Below are 19,561 nucleotides of genomic sequence, written 5' to 3' on the forward strand. Positions count from 1 at the left end.
CTTTTTCCACATTCAAATCTCTCGCTGCAGTTCTGGCGCTTAGAATCTCACGAATGGATTGGCTGAGGCTTTCTTATAGTATTTTGGAGTTCATCCACAAAATACTACAGCCAATCACAGCGTAGGAACTTTCTCAGTAGCCAATCAGAGCGATGCCGGTACTGTGAAGTTTTCAAAGGGAGATATTGCCGGGACAATGTGTCTACATGTATCCAGGAATCAAGCATGATTCCCGTGTTCATTTTTGGGGTATCCAGCAACTCTAGTCCCCGACTACCTAGACACATTCTGACAACACTTTCTCCGCAAAACCCGCCTTGAAACTCATACCCTAGCAATCCCTGCTCGCTGGCATCCCTGGAAAGGTAAAAACACAAAAAATCTTTATTAACGCATTTTACAGGTTTTGCATTAAACTGTATTGGGCAAAAGAGCTGACACTCCCGAACCCCAACACATGGATCAGAGATAACCAAACGGGCTTTAAACCTTTATTGAGAGGCTGGTTACCCACTCACCGTCACAGCATACAACCTGTTTTTGGAGCCTGAGGCACAGGGAGATAGCCCAAGGTCACAAGGAGCTGACACCGGGATGTACTTCAAACTCAGTGTCATTGTTTTCAGAGTCGGTGCCCTTACTCACTGGGCCACTCCTTCAGCCCACTACACTACCTACCCCCCTACACTACCTACCCCCCACCCCCTTGCCATTTTAAAAGTCTAGAAAGGCATTGCTTTACTATATGCTAAGGCAAGCAAGGGGCTTAACCACCCTTTCTGGGGCTCAAGAGTTGACATTACTTGTTGAATTTAATTATTTGTCTGTCCCCCTGCTTGACAATACATGTTTTTGTTTACCTGTAGGATCTGGTGACTATTTCAGCAGTGGTAATGATCTAGGCAATGCTATTGCACATTCCCTGAATAGCCAAGAAGAAAGGATAAGAGACTCAATTATTATGATAAGGTAAGTAGATGTTTTTCCCATTTTTATTTGTTCTACATAACCATATATCAGTTTAGGCAGCTCTGGCTCATACACAATTTATGTTCTGTTTCACAATTTATTGGCATACAAACATTTGGGACACAAGATGACACAATGTTAGTCTCTTCAGTCACAGAGGGTCTAGCAATCTGCAGTCCCTAGTCTTACACTTGGAGGGATCTGCTCAGCAATATAAATATGTTAACTTCTTTATATTGAGAGTTGTACCTAATAACAATTGCTAAACAAAACAGAATCTGTTCATTGTTAGGCTGGGATTATGGTGCTGGTGTCGCTGCGTGCACAAACTTGCGTGCACGCGCCTTGCAACCACTCTGCTGTATTTTCTTATGGGAGCTACCCCTGTGCCTTCGCGCCTACAGGCGGAGAGGCACGTTAACGCAGGAGCATTTTGAAAATACAACAAATGTTGTATTTTCAGGCGGCTGCCGCATGATGTCAACGCACGTGAGCTGGTTCAGCCAATGAGGGCGAACCAGCTTCGTGACGCCCCTGCCATGTGTCTACGATCTCCTGCAGCCAAGTTCACAAATCGCTTGGGCTGCAGGAGTGCACGCGGTAGCGCGCTCGTTTGCCCGCGGCTGCGCAGGGACCATAATCCCAGCCTTAGGCAGCAAAAGATTATGCCAATCTTGTCCACTATATGGTGTTTACTGTCCCGTTGCAGATATTAAGACAGTAATAAGTAACTGAAAAATATTTTATATCGCCTCTTAGTCATGGGTTAATCTGCCAAACATTGTTGAAGAAATATGATTTGGAAATGCTCAGAACTTTTCATCTGGCCCAATTTTTTCATATTTGATATTGATATTATTGCTCTGTCGCTCATATTTCACTTTTCCTTGTTTTACTCAGGAAGTTTGTGGGTAAATTCATTGATTTTCCTAAGCCTCTCATAGCCATGGTAAATGGACCTGCCATTGGGATCGCTGTGACTATCCTAGGGTTGTTTGACCTTGTGTATGCCACTGACGGGGTACGTTTCCGATGTTATTTATTTACTAGGTCTAAATGCACCACTGACCGTGTTTGACCTCGTTGTCTTCTAAAGCTCAATAATGAGACTTTGGGAAGTAAATAGGGGCTAATGCTTCAATCATCCAATAGTGCACACATGAGTATTACTGCAGTAGCCAACCACAAATTGAATTTGGTGGAAAAAAGCCCAGCAAATACTGTGTTTGAATACAGATTGTACAGTGATCAATCATTCTATATTTTGTCTAACATGTTTGTTAACATGTTTAACCAGTTAGAGTATATTAGTTCATTTACTCATGTTGAATTATACTTGGGGAGATACAGAGATTTCTTTCTACCCTATAATGTATCTGCCAACAGCAGCATTTATATTTGTTCTTGTCACTTTGTTGGCACTTGGTTATGCACTGAGGGGTCTATTAAAAACTGAAAGACGGCAGAAAAGATTAAATCAATGTAAGTACATACTCTTTCAATTACTTACATGATTATTGCGCATTTGTGAATTACAGTACATATATAATCATTTGTAAACAAGACTGGAATCTAGGGCAAATATTGAGGTGATATTTCCATCAATACACCCTACTCTTATCCCTGCTCACTAAAATGTGTGTCATTCACCAGAACAGACGTTTTGCTTCAAAGAGCCCTATTCAATAAAGGGCAATAGGGCTACTCTGGTGCTATCCCACTGAAAGCCCTATAGACCCCAAAGTCCATAGACTTGCTTTGGACAGATACAGAGAAACATATTAATTGAAGGTGGATAAGGATCATTTGGACACAAACATCAGACTGAACCAGAATCTAATATCTCCCTTATGTCAGTAGCCAAATAAACAAAAAAACTATTAACCATTTCAGTGCCACGGGCTACAGACCTCCCTGCACTGTAACCATGTACTTGCATAGCGATCACACGGTTATGTTCTGCCCAACCCCAGGTGTTGGGATTAGAAGAGGTAGTTGTCCTGCTGAAGCGAGTTGGCCCTGACTGTACAAATCTATGCACATTTTCCTAATAATCTTGCAAAATTACATATTCATGGGATATTAATTAAGCTGCAAGACTGCTTATCACCCAGGCAATCCCAGCCAGAAATCTCATCTCTTCAAGATAGAGAGAGACCAATTTTGGACAAATGATAACTGGGAAGATGCCTACGAAATATGCAAATAAAAATATGTAAAAGATATTCAAATGGTTAATTTACATATTTCCCAGATATCATTCTCCCAGGTTTCTTCCCAAAAATTATTCATCTCACCACGTGGAATATAGGTTTGAGGATAAAAAAGCAGATGGATCTACTGTCTAAATTGGCCTCTCTGTATTTCACATGGATCTGTTCATCCACCACAGGCATCCTGTTTGTATCCTTAATGTTAGCATCTAACTCAAAACACATCGGTTACCCAGTAAACTTATTATCATTATATTATTTTTTTTTCTTCTCTTCTAAAAAGTTTGGAGCAAATGACTAGAGATATATGATGCAATAAAAAGACAAGAAAAAACGGTTATACGCAGGCACTAAAGTAGTATAAAACCTTCATTGCTTTATTGTAGAAATAAAAAAAGGCACTGAAAGGAAATCCACTCCCCTTATATTTCTTATGAACCAAAGATAAAGATAAAAATGCTGTGGGTATCAACTATCCAATATACAAAAGAACGAAAAAGAAAAATATAATTTAAAACTCATATAAAAACATCAGCATAAATCATATATATGGATCACCTAATTAGTAGAGAAAACATTAAATGATGATAAATTATGTGTTACTATTCATCATTATTCAGTACTGTAGTATGCAAATGTCCTCAAATGTGCAATTTCACTCAGGTTTTGTGTTTGTGTGAAAATTCCACGAAAGGGACAGTGATAAAAAGGTATGCCAATTTTAACCAGACTTTAACGTATATAAGGGTTGTGAACTTCAGTGAAAATTTCCCACATCTCAGTATCACGCGAAACAAAAAAAATCTTACATAATTCATCCCAAAATAAAATCTTAAGTGTAGTAGAAAAAAAATTATATTATATTTAAATAAAAATTGATATAACCACTTAAGGTACATCACTTTGTTTCTCTACAAACTCCATGCCATGCTGTATGTATGCCACTGGAGACAATACAGAATAAGTACACTTAATATAGAAACAAAATTGACATTTAATCACATGTCAAATCAGACACCAAATGAAACAAATAGTCAAACGACCTCCCTATACAGTCAGACCTATTATCGTGGGCAAAATATGTGGGGTGTTATCAGTGATTGAAAGTGGTGTTCTGATGTACTCCCAAATCAGATAAACATCGCACAGACATTAGCTGCTGTATGTGTAAAACATTTCCTGGCAAACAACATTTAGGCCAGATTTTTAAAGTCTTCTACAACAAAAGATCATTTTATGATAGCACACCATAAATCACAAAAAAACAGTATATTTTTCACAATTCTCTTGGTTATTCTGAGTGAATAACAGTTGCTTTCACCAGCCGAAACATAATTAACTTGATGCATCAATTACATTTTAGAACATAATGGATTTTAATTAAATATTAATTATATTGCTTTAGTTTGCCCATTTTTAATAAATGGTCCATAGAGGACAAATTAATAGTGCTATTTTCTAGGCTTCATCAAAAGAGAAGAGGCAAAAGATTGAGCAATGGGTAACTAAATTATAAGAATAGTGGTATGCATATAAAGTCTATGTTGATTGATTGTGACAGAACTTTGAACTTATGTTCTTTTAGTAATTAACTGTATTCATATAAATTAAACAATAATCATACAATTTTCTCACATATTAATTAAAATGCTTGAAAACAGCAATGCTCTGTAAATAACCTCCAACCCCCCAGTTATTTTTTTACATGATGGGAATAGGAACTGAGTGTATATTTTTTTTAGCTCTTTTTACTATGTTATATGTTGCTTAAACTTACTGCACCATAGCAGGTCTCTCATTTGCGCTTCCTATTCTTGCAGCTTTGCAATAAAACAAGATATTTATCAACTTATCAGTGTCTTTATTAGAAGGATGCAATTACCTGTCTTACTTGCGTAACCCTGTTTCCCCCACTCAATCTCACCTCGGGCCTCTCTGTGGGAAACTCACTCTGGTTACATGGCATAGTGTGGTGCATTCCTGCTGGTAACAGGGAGCCCTAGGTCTCCCACATGATGTTATAGGGGAATAACAGGACAGGCTTCTGGGGTCTTGCCCGAATAGTACTCACAGGTGCAGCGCCTCCATCTCGTGCAGCCCCCAGGTGTATGGGGAGAAGTCTCTGCAGAAGAATCTCTTCCCCATCCTCCTAAAAGACTTCCCTCTCAGACAGGAGGTATAATAAAAACTCAGGATGCTTTATTGATCTTTCTGTATTCAGCAGCCACAGATTGATAGCAGTTGTTAGGGTATCCAACCTCAGGATGTCCCTGGATCCACTCCCAGCCAAAGGGCACCAAGAGTGGTCCTTGCTCTTCCCTTATCCCCTTATGGGATAAGAGGTAACGGTTACCCACTGCTCCCCTAAAGGAGAGCCTCAAACTGCCAGAGCCCTGACAGCTTAGTTGGGTAAACCAGCCTCTATCATGGTAGGGCAGACTGACTAAATCAGGAAGTACAATGCATTAAGTACAGATCCAGTAAGCACCACCCCTGTGCCTCTAATTGGACACAAGGCCTGATGGCACAACCTTCTCTGACGCACTGCAATGAGAGGGGGAAACCCATGATTACTCCTGGCAAACCTACCCTTACTAGGCATTACTGCCAGGAGGAGGACAGAATAATAGCCCAAAACCTCAGGGCTACACTTATATGCATCCTGTTATTACATAATATTACAAATAAGATAAGGTTGAAAAAAGACATGTCTATTGAGTTCAAACTATGTTAAATTTAGATGACAGATACTAATCCTATATTGATCCAGAGAAAGGCAAACAAAAAACCCCAGTGAAATATTATCCAATGATGTCTAAGGCCGCGTTTATAGTGCTGGCAATGGTGACGCGACCGATGCCATCGCCACTAGCAAAAGTTATCATTTGATTTTGAGCAGAGTCGCTGGCAACAAGGCCAGTGACGTCACGAAAGGGGGCAGGTCGCGGTCTCTGATTGGTTTAGAGACAGTCACATGTGGCGACTGTCTCTAAAAAATCAAATAGACCCGGCTTCAAAATTTTTGGTCGCTCTGTCGCCGTCGTGCTTACTATAAGCGCTTGCGACGGAGTCAATGTATTTGTTTCAGAGCGCCGTCACCAGGCACTATAAGCGCAGCCTTAGGGGAGAAATAAATTCCTTCCAGACTTCAATAATGGGAAAATAAGGGGGGGGGGGGGCAGGGAAGGTGACTCTCGCATCAGCTCAATACACAGTATTTAAAATAGTAACAAAGGTGCAAAAGGGGATAAGGAGTAGTTATCAAATAGAAGACAAGAACACCCTCTTGAAAGCACTCATTGTAGAGTATGATATGATGAATTAATTAATAAATAATACTTTATTATCAATAAATAAAATAAATGAATATATAACTAGAGCCCACAAAATGTGTTGAAATGGCTCTGAGGCACGGATCTGGTCCGTATCAAGTTATAGCCTCCTAAATGAAATGTCAAAGTGCACTTTAGGCAAAAATAGGTAGCTCATAGCAATAAAGAACCTGCAGTGAGGAACAAACAAATCGTAGATAGATAGGATGTACCCATGGGCGTCCGCAAGGGGGGGCGCTTGCCCCCCCCTGGATCCTCGCAGTCGCAGCATTAATATGCTGAGGGAGGAAGAGGCAGCTGAGCCGCGGCCCGGGATTGGATGGGAGGCGGGGCTAGCTGCAGCAGTCACGCAGGGGTGGGGGCCGCCACGTGCTCTCCCGCGCTGACCGCTGTAACTCCCCATCCGGACCGGCACCCAGACTCTCCCTCTGGCCCTGCTCCCTCCTGCACCCCGGCAGACGGCAGTGTGGCCGCATTATCGCATAAGGTAGGGAGTGGGACACGTGGGACCAGGGAGAGATGGCATGGAGATGCGGGGGAGAGACTGAGATTGGGGGGGCAATTTGGCAAAGAAGCTTGGGGGGGGGGGGGCGAGGGAGATTGGGGGTGGGGGGAGGTTGGGGGGGCAAAGAAGCTTGGGGGGGGGCGAGGGAGATTGAGAGATGGGAGATGCAGGGGGGGGGGAGAGATGGGAGATGCATGGGGGGGGAGAGATGGGAGATGCAGGGGGGGGGAGAGATGGGAGATGCAGAGGGGGGGGAGAGATGGGAGATGCAGAGGGGGGGGAGAGATGGGAGATGCGGGGGGGGAGAGATGGGAGATGCGGGGGGGGAGAGATGTGAGATGACGGGGGGGAGAGAGATGTGAGATGCAGGGGGGGGGAGAGATGGGAGATGACGGGGGGAGAGAGATGGGAGACCCAGAGGGGGGGGGGAGAGATGTGAGATGCAGGGGGGGAGAGATGGTAGATGCAGAGGGGGGAGAGAGATGGGAGATGCAGAGGGGGGGGGAGAGTGTTTGTATGTGTATATGTGTATGTGTCAAATATAATAAATAAAAATATTTTTATTTGCAATGGTTTTTTATTTTATTTAAAAAATACATTATACACACGCATACACACGCAAACACACGCATAAAAACACACACACAACACACATGCAGGGGGGGAGAGATGGGAGATGCAGAGGGGGAGGAGAGAGATGGGAGATGCAGAGGGGGGGAGAGAGATGTGAGATGCAGGGGGGGGAGAGATGGGAGATGCAGGGGGGGGGAGAGATGGGAGATGACGGGGGGGAGAGAGATGTGAGATGCAGAGGGGGAGGAGAGAGATGGGAGATGCAGAGGGGGGAGAGAGATGTGAGATGCAGGGGGGGAGAGATGGGAGATGCAGGGGGGGAGAGATGGGAGATGCAGTGGGGGAGAGATGGGAGATGCAGAGGTGGGGGAGAGAGATGGGAGATGCAGGGGGGGAGAGAGATGGGAGATGCAGAGGGGGGGGGGAGAGTGTGTTTATGAATAATGTGGTGCAACTGCATGCAATGGTGTTTTTTTAATATTTAATATTGCTTTATTAACCTTCAAGCTTTCTCAAATTTGCTTGAAAATGCACCATTTGCCCACTTATGCTGGTTGGGCTCGCTCGCCACGGTGCACTCACCACCACTTTCACGCCGGGCACTGGCCGTTAAAATTATGCCCCCCCCCCCCAAAAAAATTTCTGCGGACGCCCATGGATGTACCCACAAGTGTAGCACACACACTTAATTCGGCAGCCAGCTACTGTGTGGATTACATGCAGTGAAGAGAAAAGTATTCCAATAGTGCTGCAACAGTATCAGTATCAGAGGCTGCTATGTTACTAACGCCATCGTCATGGCATAGTAAATGAATACAATTTAACTAACTTAATGTAGGGTTATATTGTGCCCATAATAACAGTTAGCAAAGTGTGTGGAAATCAGACCTGCATATTGGCGACTTGCAGATAGACCGGCACTCAAAAGTGCCTCTCACCCTCATCCCTGCATGTGTGCGTCATGACCATAACTACATTAAGTTAGTTCAATTGTATTTACTATGCCATGACGATGGCAGATGGCAGATCCGTGCCTCAGAACCATTTCAACACATTTTGTGGGCTCTCTTGCACTTTATGTATCAGCATTCATTATATTGATGTTTATTTAGCAACAAGGCAATTATCTATTTGCTGCGATCCTGTACTTAGTACTTTAGGTGCTCCAACATTAGCTGATGTACTTTTGCAACATTGATTGTGTTATTTGACATATCATTTTTGGATCATCTAGTACCAACTGTAGGTTTTTGTAGGAACATTCATACGCCATTTATTTGCGAATATTAAAATGGTCAGTCTCACGCTACCTGCTTATAACGTACAGGTTTTTAACTATTTCTAGTGCTGGACCTAGGGGTTCTCCTGTATCAATTGTGATTAACGAGCTATTTCATTACTATTAAGTAATTGTTTGTTATGGATTTCCCCTTTGTTTCAGTTTTTGTATAGAGCACTTTGGTCTGTTTTATATGTTTAGTCACCAATATGATTTATTCACTGTTGTATCATTTAGTTTAGTTATATATTCATTTATTTTATGTATTGATAATAAAGTATTATTTATTAATTAATTCATCATATCATACTCTACAATGAGTGCTTTCAAGAGGGTGTTCTTGTCTTCTATTTCATGACTTCAATAATGGCAATCAGATTTCTCCCGGGATCAACATCCTTCCCATGTGTACTTATTTGGTATATCCCTGTATACCTTTCCTTTTTGAAAAGATGTCCAACCTTTATTTAAAGATATCCATTGTATCTGCCATAACAGTCTCCATGGGTAATATATTCCACATTTTAACTGCCCTTACTGTAAAGAACCCTTTCCTTTCATCAGCTTGACTAATGAGACATCATAGAAAGTGATTTACATGTAGATGTACAAATATTTAAACCATTTTTTTTCTTTTAAATGCAGGCCACATTTAATACTCCTTTTAGCCAGTTAGGCCAGTGCCCGGAGGGATGCTCCTCTTATACATTCCCGAAGATAATGGGCCTAGGCAAGGTAAGTCAGGGGTGCGTTTGCACTGTATGCTTTAAGCTGTAAATTACGTGGTGCCTATTGTAAGAATTTCTACAGTGTTACAGTGAAACCATTATTCTTAGAAAATGTAAGATCAGGATAAGGTGGATAGTATGGCATTTCTAAGGTGGCAAAGTCCTAAGTAGCAATTTGTTTGTTTATTCTTATTTTTATTTTATATTGTTTGTTTCTGTTAACGGGGAGTTTATATTTGGGTAAAGCACTAAAGGGGGTTCACTAAAGGTCAATAAATGTAAAAATTGTCTATATCTGTATTTAATTCCAATTTTCTTAATAATTGTATTCACTAAAGCCATATCACAAGCGTTTAATTTGCGGTAAGAGGCTTTTTACCACATCAATGTCAGCTTTAATATTAGCAATGGAGATTTGCTGGCAAATGTATGCAAAACAACCCAACGTGTAGAGTGCTAATAATTAATACTATCTGTTGTATAATTTAGCTGTGCTTCAATGGTGTGCTACATAAAGCTTGGCCCCCTGCAGACGCACTTACCAGAACGCCCTCCTACTGTCTCTGTACGTTTTTCCTACAAACAAATTAGATTGTAAGCTCCTCGGAGCAGGGACTAATTTTCCTAAATGTTACTTTTATGTCTGAAGCACTTATTCCCATGATCTGTTATTTGTATTATTTGTTATTTATATGATTGTCACGTTTATTACTGCTTTAAAGCGCTATGTACATTATTGGTGCTATATAAATAGACACATACATACATCTTGTGCTTATAAAAACACTAATACTTACATATGTTTAAAATGGTGAATATGTGATCACAATAGCGCAACTGTATAAAATAATATTCCGTGATAGAATCTGCTCGTGATAATAATGATGAAAACATGCCAAATGGGATTTACTTGAAAAGGTAATGCATAATAATATTTTTTTTTAAGTGCATCTTACAAAACCCTGAAAATAGCCATTCCCAGCGTTCTTCCAAATGCAAGATTTTTTGGAGAGGAGCACAAGTTTCACGACCGAGAAAGAGGAACGCGTTTTACTAGCATAGCTTTGAGAGGAGAGCAAGTTTCATGACAGAGAAAGAAGAACGTGTTTTGCTAGGATAGCTTCAAGAGGAGCATGTCACGCCTGTATGCCCGCAGACCTGGCTAGACCCCAGTACTGAGGTGGGAACGGTATGATACCACACACCCACAGCAGTGGGAGCAAGCCCAGAGTGTGGTATAGCGTTGCTGGGCCTGTTGGAAGAGTTGTTAGAGTATACTTGCAATGCTTGGGAATGTCCGTGAGAGTAGTCGTGCCCGTGTGCCAAGTTCAGGAGTCCAGAGGTTAACGTAGTAGAAGGCGTAGCAGGGCTCAGAGGGATACCAGAGAGCAGAGTAGTCCAGGACAAGCAGGGGTCAAAGCCAGGGAGATCCAAGATAACACAGGAGCAGGAAACAAGGAGAACACGGAGGGAGCACAGCATAGGTCAGGTACACACAGGGAAACAGGAACTATGCAGAGCGGGGAAGAAGTGGACAGACAAGGGTTATAAAGGAGGGCACACAAATAGGAGAGAGGGGAGGAGCAGAGAGAGAAGTGGGAGACGACAGGGAGAGAAGAGGAGGAGACAGAAGGGGCAGTCAAGGGAATGGCCTGTAGGGTTTGGGAGGCGGAGACCTGGGAAACAGGATAAGGGGGAGATGTGCGCGCGCCCTCTGTAAACTGGGGATGCGCGCGCACAGGTTGCAACACAGGGAGGGACCGCATGGAACAGGGGAAGAACGCCGGAGGGGCACGGAGCCCAGAGAAGGGGACCGCCCGTGTGAGCTGCGACCGCGAGACAGCATGCAGTGGCAGAGAGGAGGGAGCATGTGAGCCAGGGAGAGCAGTGGGCTGAGGGAGCGCACGCACCGGACGCATCACCAGGCGTGCGGAGCGCCGCGGGCACCACGCAGGGAGGAGGCAACGGGACGGATGGCACCACAGGGGAAGGTAAAGTGGCCACCGCTGGAGAGAGGAAGCGGGGAGGATCACGGCAGGGAACCAGGGAGCACGCAAGTAAGCGAGACCCGCGGGGAACGCGCTGCGGCAAGGGGAGAGAGGCAGAAGGTGAAGGAGAGGAGTGAGAAGGAGCAGAAGGAGGAACAGGAGATGGGAGACAAGGAGGGAAAGGAATCTCCTGAGTCATCACAGAGCACAAGTTTGATGACCGAGAAAGAGGAATGCGTTTTGCTATGATAACTTTGTCAAGAGTCATGATATATACATTAGGACCCCTGGCAAAGCTATCCTAGTGAAACGCGTTTAGTCTTAGGGACCTGTTGGAGACGAAATCCAGTGCCTTCACCTATAAAAGAGACAGAACAGAAACAGAAGGGACGTAGCGAAGCCAAGGGAGACACTGGAATTGGTGCTGATAATGGTGAGATCGTTACTGAACACACACTCCAACTTGCATGTATAATTGTGTCGCTTTTATATGCATATCCTCTGTACACATTTTAAGCATCTGGTAGCTTTTTATAGTTTTTCATATATAAAAGTTGAAACCGTCTGCACTATTAAATTTCTTTTCCTGAGATACTCCCACACCCAGGGTCGCAGATAGATTTCCCGGGGTCCAGGAGTTTCGACCGCCCACTCCCCATGACGACGGCCCCTAAAGCCCGCCCCCCCTTTCACTCCTCCTTATGAGTCCCCTCTTCTATTCCCCCTCTCACACCACCTCGCTAGCCCCCTCCTTTATCCCCCACCGCTCCCCATGTATTCCCTGAAGAAGTATTTCGATACGAAACGCGTAGGAGAGGGCGCGTTCCTTTATTTTTCTTATTCGTTCCCATTGTGGCTTTAATTTATTGCACCAGCTTTGTTCGGGACTTTTTGCTCACTCGGAATACTACCCAGTGTGGTGAGACGCGACCGGCAGAGGGACGCCACTTGATGACGTCACATGCACACGCGGACTAACCCGGAACTGATCAGGAGATCACCCCCTCTGAACTGACGGCTGCAGTATCTTCAGTGTACAGGAAGGCTTCTCAAGCAGATTTGAACTTACCGATCCTGGATACCAGCGACCAGAGGAAGGACGTTCCAGTTACATCTGTCCGTGTCCTGCTGTTCCCACCGAGTGGTAACATGTCCCTAACATGTTATGCTGTGTAATTTTTATATTGATGTACGTGCAACACTCACCTTTTACCCCATAAATTGATTTTTAATATACTACACTATGGTTTTTTGCTCTGTTTTTTTCTTTTGTTTCTGTATTAGCCTGGTGTGCTGAGCCATCCCATAAGAACAGCGGCATAAAACCTCCTTCCAATCAGGTTATGTTATTTTTATCTAGGTCACATTAACACTTATCACTTACTTATCACTTATGAGCGCAATATATTTTTGTATCACTATTCCTTTGCAATGCATTGGTAGCATCAGGCATCAAAGGGGTTAAATAATTTTCTGCCACAGGATTTTGTAAGAAATCTTATTATATAACCAATGGTAGAAAAGTGCGATTTCTCACCCCACAATTGCCTCACTAGAGATGATTAACGTATGCAGATTTCTGAGTTAACGCTTATTTGCATTGCAAGCGTAATTTACAGCTAAGTTAACACGATTTTCAGGTATGTAAAATAAGAATTAATATTGCAACCCATTTATGAATAAGTAATTCTTAATGAATATGTAGGTAATGTTTTAAATTATCCCTGCAATACCTTTTTTTTTTAATTTTATTTTTTATTATTATAATTTTTTTTATATACATTAAATGTTAACTCTGCAGTATTGACCTTTAGTGAATGTAACCTTAAGGGCCATATTTACTCAGCTGTGCTATGCCATAAGACAGCACCGCACAAACTTTTTGAGCTGCGGCCCCCTTCCTGGGAGCCGCAGCGTTCGCGTCCCTCTCCCAATGGCTCGGCGTCAAATTACATCGTGCGTCATGTCACATCACGTGTCACCCCCCCTCGTCATTTGACGCGCGTTGTCATGGCGACACGTGACTTCACATGGCCCCGCGGCATCATTTGACGCCATGGTGACGCGCCGCTGAAGACCCGGCTGGCAGCAGGTAAGTGAGTTACAGAGGCCTTACGCCTCCCCTGGCATTTAATTTAAATGCTGTGGGGAAGAGCGCGTGGCCTCTGTAACCACCCGCACCCCCCCTAGCAATTCTCCCACCTTCCAGTTTCCATAAGACACCTTCCATGATCTTTATGTGAAAGGGCCATAAGGTATCTTCTGGCAGTGGAAGCACAGCTTAATAAATATGGTCCTTAATGTCTTTAGCTAATTATTGCAGTTTCCTTTTTTTTACACCCTTGGATCTGCTCTGGGGTTATTTCTGATGATTACTAATTCTTATATAACCGTCAATGTACTACTGAATCTTTTCATTACACCTATGATTTAGGCTACGGAGGTGCTCCTTTTTAACAAGAAGTTGACCGCACGTGAAGCATGTGATCTGGGGCTGGTCACTGAGGTTTTCCCTGACAGCACTTTCCAACAGGAAGTTGGGGCAAAGCTGAAAGCTTATGCCAGTCTCCCCAAAAATGTAAGTATGGTAACTTCTTCAATCCTTAAAGCATGTTAAGTCTGTTAGTAGACTTGAGGGGGCTTATGTATAAAGAATTTATTTTTTTATGGATTGCTTTAAAAAAAAAAAACTTTCTTACTGGGTATCATTAGCAGCATATGTTGGTACAGTATCCCATTATTCATGTTCTTACATATGGTGCACATTTTTTATTCTTTGTATGCTGTCGCGTCAGGTACATACATATAAATGCGTTAAATATTGTTTGCATCTACTTGCAAACCACATCGTCTTTTAAACCACGAAAATCTTGGCAGACAATTTTGACACATTTATGGTGCGCTAAAGCGAGGCATTCTTGCAGTTTAATATTACATATTGGAAAACAAGAAAAAACTCTGGCGCAAGAACCCAATGATCTCTTAACAAATACAGAGCTTACTGTGCCGAGATATAGATTGGGAAAAAAACTGGCGCATAAACTAAGGGATCTATATTAATAGCAGAACTTACTGTGCCAAGGTGCATAAGGATAAAGTATTCACGACATATACATATAGTACAAAATATACCTTTATTAAAAATACAATATAAAATATAAATGCACAAACAAAATGTTCAGACCCAAACCTTGATTAAGCTTAATCAGAACAAAACAACAAACCAGAGAACACCAGTAGTAGAAATGTCTACTCAAAAGAGGACCAATGATATCGTTGTCCTGCTTTTTTCCCAATAGATCCAAAGCTGGATGTTTAAGTTGATATTATAAACACCAGCTTATAAATGATTAGCTTTATACCCTAAAACAGGACTTCTGAAGGATAGAAAAGAAAATCCACTGTTTTATTTCAGGATGGTTTGAATTTCATTGTTGAACTTGCTTCTTGTAGTTCTATTGTTTTATGGACAGATATTTTAAAAGTCTTCAATTTAAAAGTGTCACGGTAGACCAGGTCTCAACACATTTATATTTCTGGGATCAGTCAATAGGCAAAACAAGGCAGTGAAATAAAATGGGGTTCATTCGCATAAAACCTTGGTAATACAACAAAACAATGGTGCGCTAAAGTGGGGCATTCTTGCAGTTTAATATTACATATTGGAAAACAAGAAAAAAAAACTCTGGCTCATGAACCCAATGATCTCTAACAAATACAGAGCTTACTGTGCCGCGTTATAGATTGAAAAAAACCTGGCGCATAAACTAAGGGATCTATATTAATAGCAGAACTTAATGTGCCAAGGTGCCTAAGGATAAAGTATTCAAGACCTCTCTGTGGGGGTACCACAGGGCTCTGTCCTGGGACTTCTTCTTTTTCTCTGTACACACTCTCTCTAGGTGACCTAATCACATCTCTTGGGTTTTAATATCATCTCTATGCTGACGACACAAATATACCTTTCAACCCCTGACCTTACACCTGCTGTACAGACTAAAGATTCTGAATGTCTCTCTGCTATATCATCCTGGATGGCCCTCCGCCGACTTAAACTTAACATGGTAAAAACAGAGCTCCTCATACTTCCTCCCAAACCTGGCACTACTACCTCCTTCCACATTACTGTTGGAAGTGCCATCATTCACTCAGTAGCCCAAGCACGCTGCCAAGTGGTCACACTCGACTCCTCTCTCACATTCTCACCTCACATTCAAAACGTATCGAAACCTGACGCTTTTTCCTCCGCAATATTACAAAGATACGTCCTTTCCTCTGTTACTCGACTGCTAAAACTTTGACTCAGATCCTCATTCTCTCCCGCCTCAATTACTGTAACCTCCTGCTGTCCGGCCTTCCTGCCTCTCACCTGTCTCCCCTACAATCTATCCTAACGCTGCTGCCAGAATAACTCTACTTTCCTAAATCTGTCTCAGGGTCTCCCCTGCTGAAATCCCTCTCCTGGCTTCCTATCAAATCCCGCATCTCACACTCAATTCTCCGCCTCATTTTTAAAGCTTTACACTCTTCTGCCCCTCCTTACATCTCAGCCCTAATTTCTCGCTATGCACCATCCCGACTCTTGCGTTCCTCTCAAGGATGTCTTCTTTCTACCCCCTTTGTATCTAAAGCCCTCTCCCGCCTTAAACCTTTCTCACAGACGGCCCCACACCTCTGGAATGCCCTTCCCCTCAATACCCGACTAGCACCCTCTCTGTCCACCTTTAAGAACCACCTTAAGACACACTTGCATAACGAAGCATATGAGTAGCACTGTGGCTAATACTATACATGATACATAAAGCTTGGCCCCCTGCAGATGCACTTACCAGAATGCCCTCCTCCTGTCTCTGTATGTTCTCCCTACCAATTAGATTGTAAGCTCTTTGGAGCAGGGACTCCTCTTCCACAATGTTACTTTTATGTCTGATGCACTAATTCCCATGACCTGTTATTTGTATTATTTGTTATTTATATGATTGTCACATGTATTACTACTGTGAAGCGCTATGTACATTAATGGCGCTATATAAATAAAGACATACATACAGTACAAAATATGCCTTTATTAAAAATACAATATAAAATATAAATGTACAAACAAAATGTTCAGACCCAAACTTTGATTAAGCTTAATCAGTACAATATATATACCAGAGAACACAGTAGTAGAAATGTCTACTCAAAAGGGGACCAATTATATAATTGTCCTGCTTTTTCCCCCTATACTGTATATGTATTGTTCTGATTAAGCTTAATCAAGGTTTGGGTCTGAACATTTTGTTTGTGCATTTATATTTTATATTGTATTTTTAATAAAGGTATATTTTGAACTATATGTATATGTCTTGAATACTTTTATCCTTAGGCACCTTGGCACAGTAAATTCTGCTATTAATGTAGATCCCTTAGTTTATGCGCCAGGTTTTTCCCAATCTATACCTCACCACAGTAAGCTCTGTGGGGGCTACGCACTAAGCTGTGATAAGTCGTTTTAAGAACGCAAAGTGCTCTTAGAACGTGATGTTCCGCTGAACGCGATTCACTAAGCTATGCAAACAGGCACTTTGCGTTCTAAGTGGTTAGACAAAGGCAGTGTCCTGCCTAAAAAAGTGGAGGAGGCTCACGGTGGCTAGAAGGTTCCTTTATTAGATAAGGGGATCAAACATAACCCGTGGATAACGCAGTAAACGCCCACCTACGCGTTTCGGGCCGTGCGCCCTTTATCAAGGTGTATATTAAGCTAAACAGACATACAGATATAAATACAAATGCCATTCGCGCCAAACCCGTGACGTCACCGCTCATTAGCCAATCGGAACGCTCCCCCTTTGTAACCCAGTCCTGATAGGGCTAAGAGAATAAGAACAAACTGAACATTATTAGTTCCCCAAGAACACATCAGGGAAGCAACATGGGTACAGAAGCGGAGCATCCGATTGGTCACCAGTTAAAAAAACTTTGTAAAGAAGAACTTTATGTGACAAAAAGACAAAAACAATAACAATATGCAAATCAAGAGCAATGGTGTCACCATATCGGTTACACAAGCCCCTAGAATGTTAAAACATATACTTTACATAAAGAAATATATAAAAAAAATATATTATAAAGTGCAGAAATCAAATCCAAAAGAGAGCATGTGAATACCACAATACTTACTTCCTCACCCCACATAGTGTTTAAGATGTGCAAAGACACATAAAGTGAATAAATGACCCCTTATCCTAAATTTTTATTTAATTTAATATTATTGTGACCATTATGCCCAATAAGGTGATTAAGCAACACCATGTCCCTCTCCTTCTCAAACCATATAGAGAAGTGTCAAAAATTATTATTATCTATACTTTGGTATAGATTCATTGAATTTACATTAAAAATAAGAAATAATAAAATAATAAAGAGAAATAAGATATGGTGAAGTAAAGAACCACCCAACACTAAATAGTTAAATACCAGTATGAAAATGTAAATATATATACAGTTATGTGTGTGTATGTTCATATGTATAATAGTAATTTCTTGTATTTAGTTACATATATATATATTTACATTTTCATACTGGTATTTAACTGGTAGTGTAGATGTGTAGGGGGTCTCCAGAGCTGAACGCATTGGTTTAAGGTCCGGGGACCCCCTACTTCAGGAGATACAGGCCCCGTTATGGGGTGCCGGTATCCCCTGCAGAATGTAAATGTCCCGTCACGTGACGCGGAAGCTTGAAAGTGCAGGGGATTCCGGCACCCCATAACGGGGCCAGTATCTCCTGAAGTAGGGGGTCCCCGGACCTGAAACCAATGCGGTTCAGCTCCGGAGACCCCCTGCTCATGTACACTATTATTAAAATGATTTTATTTTGTGTATGATCGCCTGTAACAGCCTTGCATGGAGATGCCAAATCTCCATGCAAATGTTACATGCGGCTTTTTTTTCTATCAGCTAGCGTACGTAAAGTTTAAGAACGCTAGCAGGGGAAAAAAGCAACCCGTACGCTGTGGCTGTTTTGAGCCCGTACGTTAGAAAATGGGATCAAGGCCTTTGTGAATCGCGTCTCCGGCTTCACTTTTTATCGGACGTGCTTTATTTTCCCAGCCGGACGCAAAAGCACGGAGTTAAGTGCATAGCCCCCTGTATTTGTTAGAGATCATTGGGTTCATGCGCCAGAGTTTTTTCTTTTTTTCCTATCTGTTCATAGGGGAATCGAGATCCCTTATACTCCGGCGGTAGAACGTCCATTTTCTTAAAGGACCCATCAATCCCTATGGTATGAGGTAACCTTAATGCACATTATAATTTAATTATCACTAATTTTTTTTCAGTTATTTCACATTAGCGCCCCTTATTTTTTCACTAATATTATATAATTATTTACATATGTAAACTACTCTCCCAGGGCCCCAGTATAATTTGTTTCTTTGTGAAAAAATGTTGACTGCACACACTGCGCAACACATTAAAATCGGTTTTATTCATTGACGCACTGAGATGCACTAAATTGCTATTCTTTCTGTGCGTCTGTTTTACGACACCTACAATGACGTTTTATACACAGCCATTGAATTGTTTTCTGAACACTTGAGAATTTGTAGTTTTTTCAACTTGTTTCCTTAGATTCAGTTCTTTTTGTTGTTTCCGGTTAAGCTTCACTTTTTTTTTTTCAAGTACGTTTTTTTTCCCCAGTGATAAGGTAAAGTTGGAATAGACATGCAATTGAATATCGTAATACATTAAGTAAATTGTGGTGGGTAAAAAAATTACAGAAACCCTCCACCGTACAGTGAACAGCAGGACACTTTTTTTACCCACCATATTGTAACTTATTTCATGTGTGGTTGAAACCTCTTTCAGCTTCACATGGCAAAGCCAATGTAACCAACCTCACACTGAGACCCAACAGCTTGAAGCAGCTGTCTGTGAGTAGGTTTACTGGCTATGCACTTCTTTAATCAAGGCTGTGCTGAAAAGTTGTGT

General features: G+C 41.9%; 1 protein-coding gene across 5 annotated transcripts in view; it reads left to right on the plus strand.

Annotated features, from left to right (window-relative positions):
• Positions 1-19,561, plus strand: part of LOC142475336 (enoyl-CoA delta isomerase 2-like) — a 43,181-nt gene that overhangs the window by 21,440 nt on the left and 2,180 nt on the right. For 3 of the 5 annotated variants that reach the window (XM_075581253.1, XM_075581252.1, XM_075581254.1), the window contains exons 5-9: positions 867-969; positions 1,870-1,990; positions 9,517-9,606; positions 14,022-14,165; positions 18,786-18,854. In XM_075581253.1, coding sequence (XP_075437368.1) covers positions 867-969; positions 1,870-1,990; positions 9,517-9,606; positions 14,022-14,165; positions 18,786-18,854 — 527 coding nt within the window. The remainder of the gene's footprint in view (positions 1-866; positions 970-1,869; positions 1,991-9,516; positions 9,607-14,021; positions 14,166-18,785; positions 18,855-19,561) is intronic. The other 2 variants (XM_075581256.1, XM_075581255.1) reach the window with 1 other exon arrangement.

This window comes from Ascaphus truei, unplaced genomic scaffold, assembly GCF_040206685.1.
Source record: "Ascaphus truei isolate aAscTru1 unplaced genomic scaffold, aAscTru1.hap1 HAP1_SCAFFOLD_1165, whole genome shotgun sequence".
Taxonomy (NCBI): Eukaryota; Metazoa; Chordata; class Amphibia; order Anura; family Ascaphidae; genus Ascaphus; species Ascaphus truei.